The sequence below is a fragment of the Chinchilla lanigera genome, unplaced genomic scaffold (assembly GCF_000276665.1).
Source record: "Chinchilla lanigera isolate Chin_1 unplaced genomic scaffold, ChiLan1.0 scaffold00015, whole genome shotgun sequence".
NCBI lineage: Eukaryota > Metazoa > Chordata > Mammalia > Rodentia > Chinchillidae > Chinchilla > Chinchilla lanigera.
The window spans coordinates 27,593,001-27,618,346 of record NW_004955416.1 but is presented as its reverse complement, the minus strand read 5'-3'; the positions used below and the strand labels follow the sequence as shown (position 1 = coordinate 27,618,346).

General features: G+C 40.2%; 2 protein-coding genes across 2 annotated transcripts in view; one reads left to right on the top strand and one right to left on the bottom strand.

Annotated features, from left to right (window-relative positions):
- The window catches only part of Asb7 (ankyrin repeat and SOCS box containing 7), a 39,176-nt gene extending 30,840 nt beyond the window's left edge, over positions 1–8,336 (bottom strand). The window contains exons 1-3 of the mRNA XM_005381638.2: positions 7,758–8,336; positions 7,478–7,576; positions 725–845 (exon numbers count right to left, since the gene is read on the bottom strand). The gene's annotated coding sequence lies outside the window, so the exon portion shown is untranslated. The remainder of the gene's footprint in view (positions 1–724; positions 846–7,477; positions 7,577–7,757) is intronic.
- A 230-nt stretch (positions 8,337–8,566) lies between these two features.
- Lins (lines homolog (Drosophila)) overlaps positions 8,567–25,346 on the top strand; it is a 24,609-nt gene continuing 7,829 nt past the window's right edge. Inside the window, exons 1-4 of the mRNA XM_005381639.2 lie at positions 8,567–8,672; positions 23,230–23,732; positions 23,826–23,915; positions 25,183–25,324. Coding sequence (XP_005381696.1) covers positions 23,319–23,732; positions 23,826–23,915; positions 25,183–25,324 — 646 coding nt within the window. The 5' untranslated portion in view covers positions 8,567–8,672; positions 23,230–23,318. The remainder of the gene's footprint in view (positions 8,673–23,229; positions 23,733–23,825; positions 23,916–25,182; positions 25,325–25,346) is intronic.

The following is a 25,346-nucleotide window of genomic DNA, read 5'->3' as shown; positions in this document are numbered from 1 at the left end:
TGTACTCAGATAAACTAAGCCTAACTTAGGTTGAACCACCACAACTTAAAAGTATAAATGTATGACGTGGTTTTATACCTAGAAAATGTTACTACAAGCTAAGTATTACTACTAAATGTGATATAAAAGTCATGCTACTTGTGTAAGAATAGCTATGTTCTCAGAGAAAACTGGGAAATGAGAGATTTCTTGACTATTTGTTCTCTTAATAAACAAAATTTTCTTCTATCTCTTCACTTAATTATATCCCTACAATTAAGTATCTTGTCTTACAGATATTAAGAAAAAAGTCCTTTCAGGATAAGTTTTTGCTTATTTCTCTCAGTAATATAAAATGCTGAAGATCATCAGCAGAAATTAATGGAAACTACTACTACATGATCAGAACAATCACCTCTAACAATGTTTTAACTGGAATGGTTATTTTAAAGGTCTATTATCCAAGAAAAAAAATGGAAATAATATCAAAACAAACCTGGATTTTCTTCTAGCAGGTGCTATATTTAGTACACATTAACTGCTTTTTTTGATTCATAATTTTTATCACATTTTTTATTTAATTTTTTGGGGAGAGGGGCAGAAATAGAACTTAGGGCCTTGCTAATTATGTGTTCTACCACTGAGCCACACCCCCCTACCTTCACTGATTGCAAGGAAAAAGTACAAACTGACCAGGTTTTCCCTCAAAATAGCACAGATGACGGGTGACCGTGAGTCATCTTACCTTACAGAAGAGTGCCCCTTCTCCTGGGATATGGATCGCCTAATAACCATTGTGCACATACAACATCGTGGGGAGGAGATTCTGGGTATGTTCAGGCCACAGAGCCAAAGAACTTCTTAACCTAAAAATAAATCAAATAACAATCATAGGAAAGTTCCTTACAATTAAGAATCATAGCTGCCTACAGAGTCTACTTTTCGATAAATTTAAATTTTAGCACTATATAACAAAGAACTCAGATAAATCTTTAGAAATGATCTTTTACAGTACTCTCCAAGGTGGTTTCAAAGTTTTTTTTCAGAATTTCACCTCTCTTCCCCACCATGTAGTTTTTTGAAAAATTGTAAAAAAATAAATCATACATTTACAATTTGGATACCAGCAAAGCTGCTTCTTTTTCTTCTCTCTACAATGTATCTACAGACTTGCTTCACTTGAATTACTTTTTAGCTGACACCATCAATCACCTACTCCTTCTAAACAGGACTAAAAAGAATATATATGCATTGAATACTGGACAGGGCCAAAATGGAATCTACAAGATTATATCTTTAAATATTGGTTCTTCATATGCTTGAAAGGCATAAAGTCTGTAACACTGAAATTGTTACCTTTCATGCACTTACCCAACTAGGTAAAACATTTACAATAGCTTTTCAGCTTCTCCACACGAATTCTGCAAAGACTCACCCTACGACTAAAAGGGATCTTTCTCCATGTCAACTGAATCCTAGTTCCACAAATTCCATCAAGGTTAAGGACACAGGCAAAATGACCTCCACACATCACAACAGAACCACTCCAAGAATTACGTACTGGGAGGACTGCCACTCCTTTCCCTGGTGGTGGGGTGCCAAGCCCCGTATGACTTAAACCTTCAGACAGGGAAAGGACAGGCCATCTGGCAACCCGTCACACTGCAGAAAAAAAAGGCAGCCGTTATAGATGCTGCTGGCCGCACACAAGAATTTTCAACCCATCTAAATTAGTATAATCCACTTCTACCTTTTGCTTTTTTCACATCCCATTTTTCCTTTCAAACTTCTCCAAGGAAGGCAGAAACTGTCAACTTGCACTTGGAAATAAAACTTGATATAAAACACTACCTACTATTTTTAAATAAATGAAGTAGACATCATCAGAATAACTCCTACAAGGCCAAGTATAAGCAATGCAGAACAAAAGGGCCTTATAGAAATGCCTGATTTTAAGACTGAGGCAGAAAATATATAAGCCTGGAACATCATATAGTACCAGAAAGAAAAAGCTATATGCCCAAAGAAAATCCTCTGGGGTACATTCAAGGGATAAAAGAACCAACTGATAGAGCTCGCAATGGCCAAAGTTGAACCACTGGAGCAAAGAAATACTTCAAATAGTTTGGATTATAACCCAAAGTACAAAATAAATATAATTGAGTCTATATTGACATAAATAATAGAGGGAGAAACAAACCTCTTGAGGATTCCAAATAATTTATCTAGATCTTCTTGAGGAGATGACATACATTAACGTAAGATGTTAACAAGAGAAACTGGCTATAGAGACTCTGTATGATTGTTGCAGTTTTCCTAAATGCTAAAACAATGTCTGTTTTTAAAATGCACATCTGTTTTACAATAGTGAGCCTCATACTTTTCCACACAGGAGTTGCAATGACTTTTTCACATGGGTGACAGTTACATGTCGAGAATGGACAGCGCCAGACACCTCACTTCTTAGAGTGTCCCCAACACCTCCTGCCTCCCAAGGGAAGTGGACATGACAAAATGTTGTTTCAAGTCTGTGAGACTCTCCGTGGCTTCTGCTGGCCTCTGAATACCCATCATCACTTCCATAGGAGGTGGGTGGGCATGATGCGGAGAATGTGAGAGACAAGCATTGAGAAAACATGCACAGTCTTTATTACCAATATCAGGAAAAGGCTAGGTTTTAAAAGCTGAAGTGCCTGTACTATTTCTCCCCACAAGAAAGACGCTAAATCATAAGAGCGTGTCATAATTCCATCTAGCTACTTCACTCAGACAAACCAATGGCCACTCAATGCCTGCTGTGTCTCCAGCACAATGTCAAGCCCTGGCCATAGGTATCAGCTCTAGGTGTCATTATAATAAAGAGTTCTGCATACTTATATATTTTTTTAAATCCTGGAAATTCCAGGTTTATATTTCTCTTTTCTGATAATAACAAGCACTATACATAGTAATAGATTTAAACCAAAAAGCACTCCTTGCAGGTGCCTGGTACATCAGTCCTTACAGGGGCAAACACGTACACACACACACATACCATGTACACACGATCCCAGAGAGCTGCACCATTGTGAATTATGAAGGACGAAGGTTTATCACCAAAACACCTCCCTAGGCCAAAGCATCAGATAAGTACTTAATTTCTTCCTAAGTGCAGTGCTAGAGCCGCAGTTCACAGAGTATAGCTACTCATGGACGTATAAATAAAAAGAAAAAAAACACTACTGAACTTAGCAGCAAATACTAAAAACCGAGGAAGGCCACACATGAGAATGTAAAAAGCCTGTCTCCCGCCAAGGAATACAAGTTTTAAAAACCTGATTGCTTGTGGAAGTCACCTATAAAATAAAGGAATAGGGCAAAGGAGGCAATTTTCAAAATAACACATACTCAGTATGATGCTGTCCTAAGGATGAGTTACGGACTCAGGAAAGAGTTGCTCTAAGGGTAATTTTTAGAAATTCCATTCTGTGTTTCACAGTTAGAAAAAAGCATACAAACATGCAAGTCTTTAGAATTAAGTATCAAAATGAACCATTTCCCCAGTGTATATCATTTCTATGAGGTCTTATTGCTAAACATTACTACTGTGTTGAAATTTTGCTAATTCATCTTTCCCATTCTATCTAGAATCAAAAGAAGACTAATCTAGGCTTCTGAACTTTTGAAACTATACACTTAAGATAAATTACTACCTAATTTCTACATAGAGGCCAAGTGAACTTCCTTTAGTTAGAAACACAGTTTCTGCTTCATACAGTTAAAAGAAAACCTATACTGACAGAGTAACACACACAATGAACACGTAACCAGGAAGTCTAAGATCTGTTCAAAACTGTATAACCTTCACTAAACCTGACTGCATTTCCCCAATTTCTCTTGGCATAAATGACTAGCTAATAATGTTTTTTTGCACACTGTTTTCACCATAAGTCCACATATCTTTTGATTAAGTGATACAAATTAGTACTGTGCTTTCTGATTTGACACAAACTACAAACAAGATAACGGCTTGCAACTCAAAAAAAGAAATAAGCATTTTGTTGCAGAGTAAACAAAAAATACAGGCTGGTAAGGAAATAACATCAGCAACTCCAAGGACACTGGCTCTGAGAAAAATAAATCCACCAATGGCTCATGGACTTAAGAGGGAAGATGGATGCAGAAACACTAGAGGGCCAATCAAAACACACAACATGGCTGAGATGCATGGTGACGAGCTCTACTTATATGATCTCAAGCCTGGAACCCAAAATAAAGTGTAAGTGTTATTTTAGTATCGCTCAACATAGCATAGTGTTTATGTTCCTAAACAAGTGAGGGTATCGTATTTCCTGCATATTACTGGGTCACCAAATAACTTTAGGATTTATCATCACATACAACTTTGACTCACATGAGTTCCAGTAGAAAAGCCAGTAACTTTCAGGAAATGTAGATTAAGACAATAGCAAAAATTTAGAATTCATTTATCCAGACCTGACTCAAAGCTTAAATCCCAAACATAAGTGATGAGGCTTATTAATATTATTCTATGAACCCATGTAAGCCAATACAGTCTTGGCAGCCTAGAAAGAAAGAAGACAAGCATTATAATTAGGGACTGCACTCAACTGAGAATGGAATTAAAGGTGGGAAGTTCAATATTAGATGTAACAGAAACTCTCCGTGACTGCAACGTTTTAGACATACTGTGTATCTCTAAGTAACTAAAGTTAAATGGGAATAAAATAAAGAGAGACCACAACATTCAATAATTGTGAAAATAAACTACTAGCTATGGTGTCTTACAGATGCATCATTAATAGCTTCAATTAAAATCAATTATTCTCCCTATATAATTATAAATCTGGATTTGTTTACCAAATAAAAAATCCAAATGATGTGACTGACAATAGAAGTAACAAAAAGTTGACTGCCAGACTGAAAAATACACACTATCTAACTGGCCATGTTAGTAAGTTAATACTTAAATTAAGTGGTGTAATCTTAAAATGTAATCTTTTTACGTATCTGAAATGTTTCTCCACCTTAAATGTTTCTTAAATGTATCTGAAATGTTTCTCCATCTTAAATGTTTCTTAACCTTAAATGTTTCTCAATCATGCTAATACCAGAAACATAATAGAAGCTGACAATTTATACAAATTGCCTAATCTTAGAAAAACTATTAATAGATGAGCAGATCTATATTATTTAAGCAGTAAGAATGAACTGGCCAGAAACCAGAGAAAAAGCAACATTCTCTCTTTACAAGTCTTATTTGTTAATGACAGATTGCCTGACCATCTCAGGTGAAAACACCTCTTAGATTTGAAAATATCCTTCAGTTAAATGTAAAGCAGAAAAAAATACATATTGTGTTTTGACCTTTAAAATATATCTCAAGTATTTTAGCAGTTTTTAAAGTTCTAAAACTATCACTAAGCATCCTTATTACCATATTACCTAATTATCATATTACCTTTATACTTTCCTATTTAAGTAATAGAAATTAGCATTCAATTTTATAAATTTCTGCCTATCTTTTATAGAAATAGTCAATTGCCCTCGATTCCTATATACAGACAAAAGGATGTCCTAAATTTTCACAGTGGAATAGTCACTGGTAGATACTGATTCTAAATCTCACTCAGAATACGCCCTCCCCCTTTGGTGTCCAGTTCTAGGTCTCAAAAACATGCAAATCCTCAGATTCTCTCAGAAATACCTTTAGCTATGTTAGGAGAATTAGCAGAACCAGCAAAGATATTTATTTCTGCAGAAGAAAAAATGTCCAGTGGAACGGGCTAAATAAAAAATCTACAGGGAGCCTATTGGAGAAGCGGGTGGGTGGTGGTGGAGGGGAAGGAGTTATCAAGTGCCCTGTAGGCACACACAAACACGCCAAAATAAAACTTATTCCACTGTATAACCTATATGCACTAGCTAAAAAAACCCAACAACTCTATCTTAAGTACTTCTTTAAATCAAAAAAATCCTACACAATCTCAGATATTAAAATAACTGTGAGGTTAACAAGTCACTTTACATTCTTGTTAGTGGATATTAGAGAAGTCATTCACTTGGCTGGTTTGTGAATTAACTCTTGTATAACTGCTGTGCTCATATTCACTCTTTAGAAATTACATTAATGTCCCAAACTTACCTCTGGTACCTTTTCAAAGGCAGCAACAAAATAGGCAGCAGAAATGTGACCACATGAATTAGACGCGTAAGTTTTAGTTTTTTGTTTTTTTTTTTTCTTTGGTTTTTTTCCGGTACCGGGAACCGAACTCATGACCTTGCGCTTGCCAGGCAGGCGCTTTGCCACTGAGCTAAATCCCCAGCCCCCAGACGCGTAAGTTTTAATCTAGCAAGTTTTCAGTAAGGGTTCTGAGATGAGAACACTCACTTATGAAAGGCACCAAAATCAAGCCCCATATGTCTAAACACATCAAAACATTTCTTTGTTTTTAAATTTCTGTCAAATGATTATTAATAAGACAATGTGCAACTTCTTGTTTTTCCTTCAGTACTGAGACTGAATCCAGGATCTTCACAATGAACTACTTCTCCAGTCTTTTTTATTTATTTATTTTTTGAGACAGGGTCTCCCTAAATTGTCCAGGCTAAGCTCAAACTTTGAATCCTACTGTCTCAGCCTCCCAGAGTGCTGAAGTTTACAGCCATGTGTCACCACACCAAGCTTTAAAAAAAATTTTTTTTTTAAATTTTGATAAAGGGTCCCCCTAAATCACTACACTGCCCAGGCTGAACTCACAGATCCTCCTGCCAGTGTGCTCGGATTACAGATGTGGGCCACCAAGCCCAGTATGTATGACTTTTTATAAATTTCTCTATAACACCTGAGGTGTAACAAATATTATTTACCTCTTTGTAATAACTGCGGTGTATAGCTGCATTTGTCACACACAAATGCCCAAAGAAATAATTATACAGAAGTGCTTCGGGGCTGATATTGCTTTCATTCTGTTCATACTCTGAGAAGGTACACAAATTTAGTTTTTACTTCAAGCCATATATTTATCTTCACCTACCAAACCGTTGTCAATTAGGTTACTCAAAAGATTTCTTGGTGAAGGTAGAGAAAAGGTGACAGCAGAAGTAAGGGGGGAAACAGTAAATTGTGGTTTAATTAAAAAGCAGACTCATTCGGAATTAACAAGCAATTAACACGGAATTGAGGAATTCCTGGGAGAGTAAGGAAGGTGGGGGAGCTATAAGAAGGTCTCAAAGTCTCAGAGCAGAGTGCATGTCATAGTATATCAAATGATGGTACAAAACACAGAAACAAATTAAACGGAGAAAAACACGGTTCTGGAGTAGAGAACTTATTAAAATGTCAAGGATCAGGCATGAGCAGTGTTTTTGTTTTTTGCTAGGAAACCAGGGTCCAGAAAAGGGTGCATTCCCAAGCACCCACCCTGAAAATAAAGCACTGCTTAACGAAGTAGGGGCCAAGAATAAACAACGGGGGCAGGGAAGGCTGGCTCTTTACCTTGACAGAGGATGCTGGTCAGAGGCACCGGGCTTGCTGCTTCACCGGTAGGTGGGCAGACCCCCTCCTGCTCTCGAGTGTCCTCCAGCCAGCTCAACCCTGGAAAACAGGAACCACTGAGGGATGCAGTCAGTGCACAGGCCAGGACAGGGTTCCGAGGCTGGGAGAACGAAGCAAAGAACTGGAGGGCGGCCAGGGCAGGTAAGGCAGAAGCAGTGATTCTCCGCCCTCCCGACCCCCCGGCTGCCCTCTTCCCCTCTGGGGAGGTAACTGACTTTACCTGTGTCCTTAGCTGCTGCTCCTCTTCCTCCTTTCAGCCTCCTCCACACTCACCAACTTCTCCATTGAAGAAACACCCCGGGCAGGGCCAGACTCGGGTGTTCTCGATCCTCCTCGGTGCCTCACGGCCCCAACGGGGAGAGCATCAGGACAGACGAGCAGGCGAAGGTGGCGGTCCCGGCTGCCGGGCAGCCTCGGGGCAGGGTGCAGGGAGGAAGTCCCGGCTGGGGGGGGCAGTCCCGGTCCAGGGGCTCCGAGCAGGGGACTGCGGCGCTCCGGGCCGGAGGCTTCCAGCTAGGGAGGGACACAGGAGGTCTCGGGACTGCGAAGTCCCAGCTCGTACAGGGTCTGAAGTGCCAGCAGCTAGGTCTCCGGACAGGGGTCTCGGGATGCACTTTGCACTGGGCCACCCCCGCCCCCTCCCTCCAGCACTTTGGGGTCACTGGGATGGGACCAAGCTCGCAGCAACCAATCAGCGGCCGCACTGAAGCCTGAGCCCTGAGCCGTAAACCAGGTCCGGAGTGGGTGGGGGTGGGAGGTGGGGGCGACTTGGTTGGTTGGTTGCTTCCTTCTCTCCTCCTTATCCCAGCAGCCCCCACCCCCTGCCTGCCGTAAAGCTGCCTGCGGATTCGCGACAGTGAAGGGAGGCGTGTCGTTCTGGGCTGAGACTCCTCTCCGATTGGCCTCATTCACTTCCCCCGCAGCTTCCCCGAGGTGGCTTTCGAGACTCCGCCCCCTAATGGAGGGACTCTAAGCGGTTGCTAAGAGACACTGTACGCCGAGGGGGCCTGTGCGCATGCGGGAAGAGAGACTCGCTGTCTTTTTCTCCCCCGTGAACTACGGTGGCGCAGAGGGGGCAGATATGGACCGGAATGGTGGTGCCAAGGCTGAGTGGACCGAGCCAGCTCTCAGACAGGTTGGTAACCTCGAGGAGTTGTTGAGCTGGGTTCCGGGAGCGGTGTGTGCCGCAGACTAAGGGGCTGGTCTGGGAGCTGGGGAGGCGGCGGTCTCTAGAAGCGAGGGGAAGGGGGCCCTGTTCCACAACGTTTCCTCCAAGCTTTTTTGACGCAAGCGCCTCGTCGTTGGTGAGTCTGTCGGTCTCGAGACCGCCTGGCTGCCAGCTGGGGATTGATCGCTGGCTAAAAAGAAAGCAGTCTTTGGAATCGGGATACCCAGGCAAGGGCTTTCCTTCAGGGACAGCGATCCTCACGGATTCTGGCGAGTGAAGACAACTGGAGAGTGGGGGAAATACGAGATGGGGATTTTAAAATGTGTTTAGTAAGTGCATTTAATCATTTTTCAAGTATGTATTGGCTAGGCACCCTTCAGATCGTTGGGGAGACAGCAGTGAGCGAGATAAATGCAGTCACTTTTGCTTTCATGTTATCAGGGGACACGGAAACACAGAACAATCAGGGACAGGTTATACGAAGAAAATCGAGCAAAATAATGGGGTCGAGTTTAACTAGGACGTGATGGGCTGTTTTAGGTAGTCAGGTTCCCCGAGAGAGCGGCTATATGAATGGCAGAAAGCTAGCCATGCTAAGATCTGGGGGAATAAATTTCCAGGCAGAGTGAATTAAAAGTGCAAAGCCTCTATGCTGAATATTGCTCTTTACAAAAACCGAAGAAAGAAGGTCGCTGTAGCAGAAGCGTGGTGAGGGGACAGGGATTGATTCATAACGACCGAGGGCAGGTCATGCCGAACCTTGTATGCCCTGAGGGGGATTAGTCTCTTATGTTTTGAAAAGATCGTTGGCTACTCAGTAGAGGAGAACTGTCATGAGGAGCTGAGTTACTGCAAATGTGGGGAGCAAGGTTGTTGTAGTTGCCCAGCAGGAGATGACAGTGCCTCAGACTAAAATCGCCCAATACTGCAGGAATTATATTCTATAATAAAATGTTAAGATATTTTGCGGCAGGTGGGGGTCATAAACATTGAATTTGTCCCCTACAGTGACTTCCATTTATTCAAGAATACTTGTTTGGCACCTTCCACATGAATTATTTATAGACTTAAGTGGGCTAACTAAACACTTAATAAGCCCAGTCCTGCGAGAGAAGCTCATAGTCAACTAGGGCCGGAGGGTTCGGGTGGACTAGAAGACAATGCACTGAGGTAAATACTGTACGTATTGTCTGAGGGAGCATTTGCAAGGTGGCCTGACCCTGACTTGGATCTCTAAAAGGCTGGAGGTTTCCAAGTTGAAGGTTAAGGGTGGGTGTGAGAGGTGTGAGTAGGATTTAGTCAGAAAGAGTAGGCTGACAAAGCCTGGGCATCTTTAAAGTTCACATAGTTTCTGAGGACTTCAGAGAAAACTTGGAGCTTAGTTTGTGGACACAGAAGTGAATTCCAATCTTGAAGGGCCTGCTAAGCCGTGTGAAGGAGGTTTGGACTTTATCCCAAGGAAAGTAGAGCTGTTTTTCAGAATGAGGTGGGTTTTCTCTTGTTCTGATCCAAAGTACTTGGCTCCTTTTGACCTTTTCCACAACGAAACTCTCCTCTGCTCCAGCTTTACATGCCCCAACTTTGCAGGAGCTCTCTTCTAGTGAAACTAAGAACTTTTGAAATCACTCACTGGCTATTTGTTCTCATTCTCAATGAAGAACTAGCTAAAAGCCCCCAACAGTACCCATGCCACAGCCTATATGTTGGAATGCCTTGAAATTTTTTCCGCCAGATTAAGTAGACCTTAACCACTTACTAGTCCAATTATTTAAATACAGGATGACCAAAAACTGCATTTTTTTCAATAATTTTATAAGATAATATTAACAGAAATTTAAAAACCAACAATTTTATCAAATTTATTCAGTATAAGGATCAAATAATTGAAATGACATCTGTCTGAGTGATGCTCAGGTTAATTGGTAGGTAAACAAACATGCTGCCCAAATGATACTTGGGATAAACTGTTAAGTGGTTAATCTCAGTCTCTCACAAAGTCTCAGAACATACGCAATTGTACCCAAACCTTCTGCCAGAGCATAACACAACTTGGCCTGGAGTCTAACTGCCAGTAGAGTCCTAGTTCGGAACTGAAACCTCCTGAGCCATCTTTGCCGTCTGCCTTTTTTTCAGCATTCTGGTCTGAGCTCTGACCATAATCTCCCATAAAGCTTGGCTTATAGCATTCTAGGGCTGCTTCTCCAGATGGTATCTCCAAAACTTTGCAAACGCCTCTTGTGAACCAGTTTCCAAAGCTTCTGAATCACGTAGCCAGATAACATCACAGCAATGATCCCACTTGTCTGGTACCAAAATTTGTGTCATTTAGGGTACATAAGAGGAACAGATTGGATATCAAAAATGTATATGACATACAAAGGGTTTACTAAGTAGGCTTACAGGGGTTACCTGCAGAGTCAGGAGTAGAAGAATGCAAAATGGCCATCTTCACACTCAGGTGTTTGAGGATCCAGTGTAAGATCAAAGGCCTGGAGTTCAGAGAATCCTGGGTGTGTACATGTCAGAAAGCCAAAGGGTCTGCATCAGAAGGCTGAAGAATGTACTGGGGGCCTGAGGGAACGGGAGATAACATCCCAGGAGACTGGCGCTCCTCTAAAGAAGCAAAAAGGAAGACTTCGTTTTTATTCTATCCAGACTACAAACCTGTTAGTTGGTGCCACCCACATCCAAGGTGGGTTTTCTCTCCCCGGTTTGCACTTCCATGTCAGTCATCCGAAGACAGACACACCCAGAACTGTGCTCCACTAAGCCTAGGTGTTTCTTAACCCTTTCAAGTTGACATCCCGTTTAACTAGCACACCGTTACTCTTACCAATCACACTGTATAATTTGAAATGTCTAAATATCCCTTTGGCATTGACATAGATAAGTTACAATGAAGAACTAGCTGTATTTGGGAGTATTCCATCATATTAAATTTATTAGTTTTGATCTTTAAGCTCTACCGTGATTACTCCCTAATGAAGAAAACAAAATACAAAGTCATATCCCAGAAATTTTGGAAAACACTTTGAATAGTTCATTTTTAATCCAACTACTACCTTCGATTTGCTTTTTCATGTTTGTTTTTGAGGGAGGGTCTTTTTGTGTTGGCCAGACTGAACTCAAAGTTGCCATCCTCCTGCCTCAGTCTCCTGAGTAGCCAGGATTACAGGTGCACCACCATGGCAGGCCCACCTGGTGTTTTTGTACATTCCTTTTGTCTTTACCTACACACAGCAACAATACTTGTGCTGTGCATTTCTAGACTTAATCTGTGTGTTTTACCTAAAGTAATTCCCAAGAAGGTGGCTTACTGCGAACCTTGATCTGTCCATTATGTCTCCAGTACTCTGAGGGCTATAGAATTTCAGATCTGCAGGAGACTAGGAATCACCTACTGCAGTGAATTTTCTTAGCAGTTACATTCCATTGTTTAAAAAAAAGATTAAAAGTGGTGTTTTATTAGTATTGTTAAAAGAAATGTATAAGAGGCTGTTGTTTTGGACCTAACTGCTAAATAGGGCCCAGCAGACCAGACCGACAGAATGGACTCACTAGTGCTAGAGACCAGTCATCAAACTGAACTTTGAAATAGGCCAATTTTTTTAAATCCCCTGGGTGACTCTCAGCAATAAATCAGAAGGGGCCCCGTGTGCTTGAGCCGGCATGGTGAGGCTACCCCCACCCATTTAACCCTGTAAGGAAAGTAACTTTAAAATGACCAACCTACTTTTTGTTCTCTGCTTTTGCTTTTCTGCCTATAGACCTAGCTCTGCTGCCTAGCTCATTGGAATATCTTTTCTAAATCTTCAGAGGAGAGATAGGAATCATTAATAAAATCCAAATCAACCTTTAAATTGGTTGACATTTTGTTTAACGGGTCAAATGTAATTTATAAGTTAATTTTAGAACATTTACTAATTATAGAATCAGGCAGTTTTGGATTCCAAAAAGGAGAGAACGAGATTAACAAGTATATTAATAGTTATGAAGAATGTATTGTTAAAGTAGCCACAGAACTTAGGCAGTTGAGGTAGTGGGTTTGCTAAGTGCTTCTTTATCTGAGAGATAAAAGAGTAAGAGCTGCTTCTTGAGAGGCCTGGTCACTGGCTTGCCTCCTAATTGCCATGTCTTCCTATATATTTTCCACTTAATACCTTGTGTTCGTTGCAAGTTTTTCAGATCATTAAAAGATGCAGTTGTATTATACCCATAGGGCATCATATTGTCAGCTTTCACAGAATATGCTCCTAGATCATCCTAAATTGCTTTATTGAATTTCTGCTGTCAAATTTGCTAATTCTTAGATTATAATGTTTCACTTATTTAAAAGCAGTTCAGATTGCAGGATTTTGGGGGGGGGTTGGCTTTTGTTTTATTTTGTTTGTTTTGTAGTGCTGGGGTTCAAACCTGGGGCCCCACATATGCTAGGCAAGTGCTGTGTCCCTGAGCTATACTCCCAGGCCACAGAATATTTTTACAAAATTATTTTGATTGTGTTGTAGCAGACATCATTTTCCATCCACTTAGGTGATACCAGATTCTTAATGGAATGGAAGCTCTGATTTTACAGCATATAAATGAAATAATTCAGGGTAAATATTGATAAAGTTTAACTCATTTATGAATTAAATGACTCAACTAGAATTGAGTTTATTCCTTGAGTAAAAACGACTTTCATTGGAAAAGTGCCCAAGCCCCAGTGCAGCAATTTTTAGCTGGCCTCCTGAGAGTTGAAGGCTGATAGGTTTTTCCTAGTGATTGCAGTGTGTGGCCGTAGTTAAGGCACAGCACCCAGCAGGCCATATCCTGACCCGTAAGGCACTTGGTGGCAGAAATGATGAGCACTTTATTCTCTGCATGACAGCAGATACGGTTCTGGGGCTGTTTGGGGACCTGAGTATAGTGAACAAGGCCAGCAGAAACCCGTGCAGTACAGTGGGATCCCCTCCTCTGTCTTTGTAGCCTGACTTAGCTCCGTTGTACTTAGCAGGAAAGGGAGGTGGGGTCTGGATAGAGAAATTCTGCTGTTGACCTTGGTCCCACTGTGCCAACAAAAAGAATGCTAAAGGAAAGGAAGTTCACTGGTGGGCTTTGAGGTACTACCGTGTAGCTCTTATCTTGCTAATTTAAGGGGTTCTTTTTTTCACACTTTATCAGACCGCTTTAGGATGTGGCTTCAGTGTGTGCCCCTTCTATTGAGTTCATTGTCAGGTATAATATAAAGACTAAGTAAACTCAGAACTCCGTTCCTGCTGTGCCTGCTTCTATGCACTGTATTGATAATTTTCTGACATAAAATTTATATTGTAATTGAAAATTCACAAGTTAAAAATTACATGGTATTGGGGGCTGGCGATGTACTTCAGTGGTAGAGCACTTACCTGATACGCGCAAGGCCCTAGGTTTGATCTGTAGCACAAGAAAAGAAAAGAAGAAAGAAAGATTAATTACAGGGTATTTTTAAATGTCTGAGATCAAAATATTACTGAAACCTTGAGTGTGGGAATGATGCTCAGTGGTAGAGTGCTTTCCTAGTGTGCATGAGGCACTTCAATCCCCAGCACCAGAAAAATATATAAATAAAAACTTGGTGACTAATTTTAGAATTATTTTAGACATACACACTACTAAATTTATCTTCCGCTAGGAATATATTCAACAACTCTTAAGTGCCTCTTGTGTATCAGACACTGTGCTAAGAGCTAGAGGTGAAGGAAGGAAGCAAGCAGACGGGGCTTAGGGGGATATCATCCAGCAAGGGACACATGAATAATTGCGTAGACAATTAAAATACAGTTGTAATACATTCTGTAAGACAGCACTGGGATTGAAAGACTGAGTGTGTCACAGGTGGCCTGGCCTCAGAAAAAGTCACAGAGCAAAAGGAAATGTGGGTAGAAGAGCTTTCTAGACAGAACAGCATTGCATCAAGGTCCAGATGCACGAAGAACCTATTAAGGTAACTAAAAGGAGTGCTGACATGCTCCTACTTAAGTTATATAAATGTTTTCACCATGTAAGCCATTTGCTTTTTGCACATGTTTAAATGTGTACTGCTTTGCTGATACAGTAGGTAGGTAACCTTTTAAAAAAAAAAAAACACAACTAAAAACCAGCTCTTATCTGTATGTACCCAGTAAAATCTGGGTAATGTCATTTCTGTGGACATTCCCTAAAATCTACCCTGCCACTGGTGGCAGAATGGGGCAGGGGAGGCAGTGGCAGACGGGATGGGCATAAACTGGTAAGGCAGAATGAGTAAGGAAAACTTGTCATTAAAAGATTTTATTGTGAAAGACTATTTAAAGCAGACTCATAATTTAGAAACTAACACCAGAGAAGTTTTGCTTCTCTATCAGTATAGTAGAGGTTTTCCAGTTAAAAGTGCTCACCACTGAAACAAGATGATATTAACCTAGGAAGCTGGGATTCCTCATCAGTAAAATCAAGTAAGTTGGTAAGTGTTTTGTAAAGTGAAATCTGTGGTCCAATTCTTGGGCTCTTTCCAGACTGAAGAAATCAGAATCTCTGGGGGTTAACCCAGTCATCTGTGTTCTAAGAAGCCTTCCAGGGAATTCTGATGCTAGGGTTTAAGAACACAGGTCTAGATCATCACCAAGATTTCTTCAGCACTACAGCTGTGACTTTTGAGGGGTGGGGATTGGTGCTGACGATTGAACCCAGGGCCTCATGTTTGGTGGCAAACACTCTACCACTAAGCTACATCCTCAGCATCCTCAGCGCAAAACTATTATTCTGATGCCCAGCACCAATCTGTGTAATATTAGAAAAAAGCTAGCCGTAGAGCAGTCAAATAATAGAGCTATCTGGTGTTTTGGTTACTTTTCTCTCATTGCTGAGACAAAATGCTCAACACCCAAAATTAAGGAAGGAAAGGTTTATTTAGCTTACAGTTTGTGGAGGTTTCAGTCTGTAATCAGCTGGCTCGAAGGCGGGATGGCAGGGCAGAGGGGCAACACTTCAAGGCAGTGCAAGACAGCAAAAGCAACAAGAGGGAAAAGTGGGGAACAAGCCTCTTTTCCTCCCTTTTATTGTAAACAGGCTACCCCCGCCCAGGGGGCATGTAGCCCTCACATCATCTCCACGCCCTCCTCTTGCACAGAATACAAAGTAAGGACCCTGGCCCGCTGTTCAGTCACTTTGTCAACTTTTTAAACTTCTCAAATTGACACAGTGAAGAAGGGCTTGTCCTGTTCACTCCAGGATGTAGAACTGCTGAGTCACTTAGCCAAGCCTGTAGACTCCTCAAGTTGACGCAGTGTACCAACCATAACACCTGGGAAAGGTACATGTAGATATTTCTATTGATCACGTTAATCACGTTTATGTTAAGTGTTACAGTCTCACTGTTATCACAGGCTTCAAAGAACAACACTGCTTTGTTGTCTAAAAAATACAGGCTCTTTATGAGTTTATCCAGTAGCACTGAATTTGCTGATAGCTGCATCTATCCCATTAAAGATAAAGGAGCCCAGTCGAGTTACCGGGAGTTTGGGTGACTGTGACCTCTTGCTTTTGCACTGTTTCCCAATTTTGAGATCATGCCCTGCCCACTTCTCCAAGGCCCCATATCTGTTATTGGTACTTGCTGCATTCCTTATCAAGAATCAGGTGCCAAGTACAGTATTTTACTTCATTTCCTTACAAAACAGAGGAAAAGGGTGATATCTTTCTCAAAATAAACCATGTTTATTCATTTCTTACAAACAGTTTTACATCATACATACTAATGCAAAGGAAGTGCAAAGAAAGAACTTGCTGGGCAGACCCAGGAGTGGGTATTTCAGGAACGCCTGCTTTTAATTTAACCTACCCCACATCCTGTGAGCTGGGTACTCCCCTTGTACCCCTTGAGCAACGAGGAGACTGAGGCTTGGGGGTAATCTGCCTCCATGGTGACCAGTGTGGTAGAGCCGTTCAACTCCAGAATCCAAGCTGTTATGGGGATACCACTTAACAGGATAACACTTAAATATTAAGTGTTTTATCTGTAACTGAATTTTCAACCTTTTCCTTCATGTTAAAATAAATAAATAAAATTCCTGACCATTGTCAGATTCCCAGGACAAGTTTAATAGACAATTTATAAACCTTTGACGGAGTTTAAGAGTTCTCAGTGTCTCAGCAATAATCTGGGAATTGAAGATCCACATTATCAATAGAGTTCCACCCCAGGAAGATCACACCTGAAACCCTTTGGGCGTGGCCTTGCAATCTGTTCTTTCATCCTTTCAGTGATGCTGATGTTGGCTATTGTTCCAGCACCAGTGCTTTAAGGAAATTAGCAAGAGGTAGTGCAGCACACAGAAAATAGTAACTGAGGGGAAGGAGAGCCTTAGTTCTGGGCACTGAGAGTGGCCTGCCTACACCCCTCCTTTCCTCCCTTTCCCCCTCCTCCCACCAGTCCCCCGTATCTGGTGGAGCCAGCTGGGGCACTGACCAAGGTAAAGAGTGAAACTAGCCAAGCAAGGGAAGATCCCAGCACGTGGTGTGCTGTGAGGAAGATACCTACCTTTCTCCTTTTCACAAGGGAAGGAGCTACTCTTCAAGAGTCAAACCAGGGCCATGTTATTCTTTCTGGCAAACTTAATGCTATCTTGATGAGGGAGGACACCAGACAGCCTGGAAGGTGGCCTTTCTTTGCAGTGCCTTAACTTCTGCTTTGCGTATCATAGCGTTTGGATTAAGTAGGCTCACAGGCTGTGATCAGATACGAACCTATTGTTGAATTAGGCTGAAACCCAGCACTGAGCAAACTCATGCAGAAGTCAGTTCATAATTGACCTTGAAGATAGATATTTTTCTGTTTCCTGTATTAAAAGAAAATCTAAATGAGGTAGTGACACTTTTTACACCACATAAAAAGGAAAGTTAAGTTACTAGCCGCTTGCCCTTTGATAATTTTGAAATTACATCATCAGAGAGTACTTTGTAATGAGTAGACTTAGACATTAAGAAAATACTTTGAACATTTTTAGACACCATTCTGTTCCATTTTTGGTTAGAGATTTTCAAGATCAAAATTGATTCTGATACATTTTCAAAAACATTTTGCTGAATATTAATGAAATCCTGTATATACTAACGCTAAGAATCAAAAGACTGATGGCTGTGACTGAAATTACTGTGGTCTGTTTGCTTTTACTTTGAGGCACCTCTCAAGCACAAGCAGATCAGGGAAATAATGCAGCGCAGAGAGCTGCTGTGTAACCTTTACCTATTTTCCTCCGGTGGGAACATCTTGTAAAACTAATACAGTACAGTATCACAGCCAGGATCTGGACATCAGCATAATCCACCAATGTTATTCAGATTTCTTGTTTTACTTTACCCATTTATTTAAATGTCTACGTAGTTCTGTGCAGTGTTGTCATACGTGTAGGTTTGTGTGTCCTGTACCAGTTTCTTTATTCTAGGGTCCCCGTGCTTAACCTTCCTAACTGTGCCCACTGAGTGGAAGGGCGCCTCCCTGCCAACTGGCAAAAACTAATCTGTCTTCATCCCTTATTTCATCATTTCATGAGCTGAATCATACAGCGACTGTGCAGCCTTCTGAGATTGGCTTGTTCCCCTCAACATAATCTTGAGAGCCGGCCACGTTGTAACATGTATCAATACTTTCCTTTCTCTGGCTGGAAAGTTTTGAACGGTATTAGTGTGCCAGAGTTTGTGTAACCGTTCACCCAGTGATGGACTTCATGTACAGGTTTCAGGGTAAATAGCTCTCCATTTTTCTGGGATAAATGGCAAGTATTAATTACTGGTTTGTATGGTAGACACATGTTTTGTTTTTAGGAGATTGCCGATCCTTCTTCTGGAGTAGCTGTACCTCTTTACATTGCCACTTCTCTACCTACTTGTCAGTATTTGGTGTCACTACTTTTTATTTTAGCTCATCTGATAGTAGTGTTTCACTGTACTTTTAATTTGCATTTCCTTGGTAGCTTATGGGGTTGGATATCTACTGTGTTTATCTGACATCTCTGTATCCTGTTCACTGAAATGTCTATTTATGTCTCTTACCTATTTTGAATTAAATTATCTTTATTACTATTATTTTGCATATATGGTACTGGGGATCATGCCCAGGGATGCTGTACCACTGAACTACATCCCTAGCCTCATTTTTCATTTTGAGACAAGGTCTTAGAAGTTGCCTAGCTGGCCTCAACCTTGAGATCCTCCTACCTCAGCCTCCTCTATAGACAGGAATATAGGCATATGCCACTGTGCTTAGCCCTAATTCAGTTATTTTTTTCATGGGTTTTGAAGGTTCTTTACTTATTCTAGATACTAGCCGTTGGCTAGATGTGCAGTTTGCAAGTACAGTATTTTCTCTCAGTCTGTACCTTGTCTTTTCATTTTCTTAATAGGACTTTTTGTAGAGGAAAAGGTTTTAATTTTACTGAGGTCCATTTTACTAGTTTTTATATTTAGAGATCATATTTTTGGTGTCAAGGCTAACAGTTCTTCCCTTGAAGACTTTCTATTATGTTTTTACTGAAAGTTTGAGTGTAAGTTTTATGATCATGACCCATGTGAGTTAACTATTGGAGAGGTTGAAGTTATTTTGAATGAAGTAAAATCATGGTCTCAGTCTTTCTTTCATAGTACTCTTAAGCTATTGATAAGCTAACCAAATAGAACGCACATGTAATTTGGCTTTTCACGAGGAGTTGGTGAATTTGGCGGAGCTACTAAAAGTAATTTAATATAAAAATTCCGTGAACTGGATAGCCTCACATAACATTTCAACCTTTAGTTGCTGCATGTCTTTTGAAAAAAAAATTTCATTTGCATTGGGAAACTTTATAGTCGTTGTCATGCTTAATTTTAGATTTTGTGCTTGTGAAAACAGGCCTAAGGACTGTTACTATTTTACAGTACTATGAGAGAATTAAAAGTCAGAGATTAGGCTGTTTGCATTCTGCTTACACTTAAGAAGTTTATCTGAGGTCTTCCAACCTGCTCTCCTGGACTTGGGGTCACCAGTGGAAGTTTGAGAAATGCCTCAGGAAAATGGTGGAGACCATACAGTCTAAATTTGTTGGTTTCTAAACTCTGCCATCTCTTAACTGTGACGTCACCTTTTTGTACCTCAGTTTCCCATCTGTAAAATGGGTATGGTAATTGTCACATAAGGTTGTGAGGTTTCCCATAGAGACTCACTGAGAACCATGTTTGGTACACAGTATACACTGAGTAAAGTTTAGCAATTATTCCTAAAGCATCAATTTTGTGTGAAGGTGGGTAGAATACACATGATTGTATGTATTAGGCATGGAATGCAAAATTCAAATAGTTTATGTATTTAAAAAAATAAAAAAAGCTTTAGACAAACTTCGTACTGTCAGATTCCATTCACAAGTTCCATATTAGATGCAAATACTATGCCATTTATGTAAGGGACTTGAGCATCTGCAGATTTTTTTTTTTTTCCTTTTCCATGAGGGCCCTAGAACCAGTCCCTCCTTGAAGCCTGAGGACGATACTTGCTTTGTGGTGAGATCACCTTGGGCCACCAGGTATGGAGTGTACTCTTTCTCTGTCAAAAGGCATGTTGTAGAAACTTGAAGAACACTGTTCATTCACTTGTCCTCATTTGATCTCCAGTTTTTGGTTCTTTCTAGACTAGACAAATCTCTCTTGTTTATATGTATAGATAGCTTCAAAGCTTCCCGGCATCCCAAATGCCCTTCCCCAACCCCTGGCATCTTCGTGTCCCTTCCAGGCTTGGCGGCTGAAGGGTACACCTTCCTGCAGGCCAGCTTGGTAATGCAGCTTCCCACGTGCAAACCTCAGAGCAGCCACTTCACAAAAACAGTGGTCAGTTCATCCCTGCAGTTTGTTTTTTCAGTGCTTTGACCTTTCATTTAATACCACAATTGCTAAATACAAAGCAAAAAGTAGTTTTCAATTTCTAACGGGTTATCCCTCGTAGACGTTTGTTTCAGTGTAGATTCCTTTAGCTGGAGTAGATATTTTTAAAGAGGATGTAATTAAGAAAGATTTGTATTTGGTCACAGTAAAAGCAGCCTTTAAAACCTGTTACCTTCATCTTGTTATCCATCTTGCCCCTAGGCATTTATGATCCTGTTGTTTGGTGTTCTGTTCATAAAGGGTCCATTTGAAATGTTGTTTTTTTCCAGTGCTGGAAGTGGGACCTGGGGCCTATATGTACAGGTGCTGTACCCCTGAGCTACAGCCCCCGCCCTGTATTTCTTTTATAACCTTTCAGCCTTTGTTTTGGGAACGTTTTATAACCTTTGTCTTTATTAAGAAGAAATGTTACTGTGATAACCAAGGCAGAAAGAAAAATAAGTATAGTGGAATGAGACTTTGAAGTAGAATGTGAAAAACAAGTTTTTAATTTTTATTAATATGTTTGCAGTACATAAGGATTCCACTCATTTGGGGAGTTGGCATATTTATGTAACCCATTAGAAATGAGCACATCTCAGAAATGTTACTTAACTCTTCTTAGTTGTTTTACTTCCCCTTTCCTCCCTCCCCCGATTCCTGCTGTGTGACTGACAGAACATACCAGACACTTAAGCAGATTGTATTTAGGTTATTGTAATAAGGAGAATGCTCACTATTGGGAAACCTCTGAAGGAAGAGGGGGAACAGTAGGGTTTTGGAGAACATGGATGAGAGCTGGGCCTTTCTGGTTAGTTCTTTCTTGGAATACAAAGGGGTGCAGTGCTCTTAACCATTGCTACTTTCTGTGAGTACAGAAAAGTTTAACATTTAGAACAAGGTTTCTAATTATCTGTGTTAATAAATCATGTTGGATGTGTACTTCAGCTTGAAAATAGAATTCACAGAACACCTTCAAAAGTTTTGATCTTAACTTGAAAGTTTATAGGTTTCTTAGTATTTATCTCTGCAGCAGAGGGCTAAACCAGGGTATCTTTGCTTGGTGCAGGATCAGCAACTAGAACTCCCTAGAGGCTAAGTAGGAGGAAAAAGCCAGTGGAGAGAGGTCCAAGACCAAGGCTAGGTTAGTGGTCCATATAGTGGGCGTGAGGCCCAGTGGAAGTGGTCAGCCTTCTAAGTCTCTTCCTCTGAGCAAGGAGGTTAGAGATGAGTAGGGCATTTACACCTGGTCCTGGTAGAACAGAGAAGGCTGTGGATGTTGTTAAAGACAAGATTTTAGAGGACAAGATCATGACCCATAAAAAATTAATGCAGATCAAAAATGTTATTTAACTCATTAATTCATAGAGAATCAAGCAGATGTCACAACGTATTTTAAGAAGAGAACTGTAAATCTATATGGAGTAAAAGAATGTTACAGTGTGTGCAAATGGAAGCAAAACTGGCTTTTCCCTCTGGAGGGAGGGGTGTCCTTCCCCCTCACATGCAGTTATCTGTATGTCTCTACATAGAATTACTTATATTGCTATCAGTCATCTACAGTTAAAAGGTATAAAATAGCACAAAGGCAATGAAAGGAGCAGAGCCCCCATACGACCAGATCTTTCTCAAAAACCCTAGTTTTCTATTGCTTATAGCAAAGTCTTAATAGTAACCATGTGCTTCCTCTGATATCAGTCCACCAATCAAGTCCCCATATTCTCTGCTTCAAAGGCCCTGTTTAGTCCTAAATCTTCTACCCCCATCCTGTTCTCTGTCATATTAGAGGAGTGTGGGACAATCAGAATGTCTAAATTTGATTTTTTTTTTTTTTTACTTCACACCTTGTCTTTTTCTTGGGATGGCATTTCAGAATGTTATTTAGTGGTGCAGGTGATAACTGGGTGTTCTAATATCATGTAATTTTAAGTTGGAACTTACTTAGCAATAACCATAATATAGTCAGACCATACAGCAATCTAATTTCAGATTTTCATCTTAACATTGGAGGTAAAGGTTCATGAATTTGAGTTGTCCCAGTGGCTCTGAACTGGCACGGTTTTTTCCACATGGGATATTTGACAAAATCTGCAGACATCTTTGGTTGTCAAAATCTGATGTGTGAGGGCTGGGGATACAGCTCAGTGGCACAAGCGCCTGCCTGACAAGCACAAGGTTCTGAGTTTGATTCCTGGTACCAAAAAGAAAAAAAAAAAAGCAAAGCACCAAACTTTGGTGTGTGAGGCAGAGCGTTTTGACACATAGAGGTAGACGTCAAGATTGTTGCTTAACAACTTACAGTTCCCAAGACATCTTTCCCCGCTAAAGAATAACCTGGTTCCGAGTGTTAACAGGGCCATGGTTGAGGAACCCTGCCAAACCACTGAGAAACATTAGAGGAATGCTGCCATTTCTGCTGTGATAAAATTAAAATAATTTTATGCTCTTAAATCTGTACGGAAAGCATATATTTCATAATGATAGTCTTAATGTTCTTACTACCATTTTCCATTTTAGAAATTCAGCAGTAATCAGCATAACCTTTAACTTGAGACAGTGACTAAGTGGTAACCATTGTCTTTCTCTTGTAATATGTATGTGCCATTTATAATTGTAAAAGTTTTTTTTCCTGTTTTAGGCTTCACTGAAGAAACATGTTAAAGATTCATCACATCTCTAAAGTAGCAATATTTCCAGCTTGGAGTGGTCAGCCGTCTTACAAGACGCATGTTGGAAGTGAAAATGAACGCTTTCTGTAAAGTTTTAGAGCAGTTATATAAGAAGGTCCTTCTCGGAGCCACACTTGAAAGTGACAGCCACAAGTACACCTTTTATCTCAACCCAGCCCTTTCAGATCAAGAGTGTGCTACAACCCTTTCCTTAGAGTGGCCAGACAGCAGGGGGATGCAGGGCGCGCCTCAGCCTCCGCCTGTCCAGGTGACTGCCGTTCCTGGAGCAGGGGTACGTGTGAAGAGAATCTCTCAGACAAGCGGTGCCCGGGAGACAGAGCTCCTTCAGCTAACTGTTATCCACACGATGATATCCAGGATACTGTCTGCAGAGACTGAGATCCATGCCAAGGAGAAGTACTGCGATATAACTAAAATTCTTTTGCACTCAAACGAGCTCGATTCTACATTGGTAATCCATTTGCCTTTCCTAAGATTTAGAGATGTAAAGTAAGAGTTCTCAAACATTCAACCATAGTGATTAAATATATTTGTATCTCTATAGATTCTCATGGTCCAGAATTCAGATAAATTGCTGTCTCATATGGCTGCAAAGTGTCTGGCATTGCTTCTGTATTTCCAGTTGAAAGAAAAGGTCAGATAAGTAATCAAATGTGTTGCTATTTCTCTTCTGATGTCTTTAAAGTTGCTCTTTGACATTGGATTTTGTTCCTTTAGGTAAAGACATTCCTCCTCTAATGACCAGGTTATGATCATGCAACTGTGCAACTCATTAATTGAGCTGGTTGCTAAATGAAGAATTGTATATAGTATGTATGTTACAGTATTCAGAAGGAAGGAATGGTCAAAGAAAACTCCAATTTGATGACTTTGCTTTTATTTGCATAACTCCTAAAAGTAGTACTATAATATATAACATAAACCTACAGTTCTATACTGTACAGTGTAATCAAAAATCACAGTACCGTATTAACAAGGTGTACTGTACAAAAAAAGACACTGAGGCTGTATCAACAAGGTGAACAGAACTGTGCAAAAGAAAAGGCGGGTCATAAGTCAGAACAGTTGTTAACAGATCATTAAGCGAGGAGCACCTGTATTGGTATTAATAAAATATTTGCCCACATAATAATGTGTAAATCCACACCCATAAGAGTGAAGTAGTATCATGGTTGCCGGTATCAAGAATTAAGAGTCTTAAATGTATTGTAAATGATAATAATCAGACTTTTAATACAAGAGGTGGGTTTTAGGCCACAGCTTGATTTGTACTCTCAAGTCCGTAGTGCACCCTTCCTCCAAAAAGGTTTAGGAACTGCTATTTGAGACTGAACCCATTTTCACAGTTTTGACATAAATAAAGTCTACTAATGGCATAACAAAAAATGATATGAACAAATTCAAAATCAGAGGTAATTCTCTTACCTCTGAACAAATTAATAAGCAAATCTGAACATCTACTCACCATTTTTCTGAACATAAAAGTGGTATATTTAAGGTGGTGTATTTGGGAAATGAAGCAAAGTATTAAGAACAAAATAAAAATTATACTTCACTGCATTACCTATAAATAATACTGCTAGTATTTTCATGTTTCCTTTTGGTATTTGTATGGCATATTGAATTTCTTGATATAAAGAATATTAGGGTATTTCTGTTCCTTCTTTTTCTTACCAAATTTTATCATGCTTTTTTAAAGCAAACAAATAGACAATGTGTTATGTATTATACTGTGTATAGTAAGTGATTTGTAACCATAAAGAAAACACTGCTTTGGTTTTATTTGTATTAGTGCGTGCGTACAGTACCTTACAGTTGCGTTCATGGTGGGGAGTTGGTACATGCATGCATGTAATGCATCTTAATTTATTTTTACTACCTTTTTTATTTTTCACTTGTAGATAACCTTAAGTAGTTCCTGGATTGTTTTTTGCCAAAATAATCTTTCTGAATACTCCGAGAATAATGAAGTAATACATTGCCTCTGGATTCTTACAGCTGTAATAAAAGAAATCTTTAAAGACACATGTTCAGAAAAAACAGGTATGACTATATTGTCCCATAA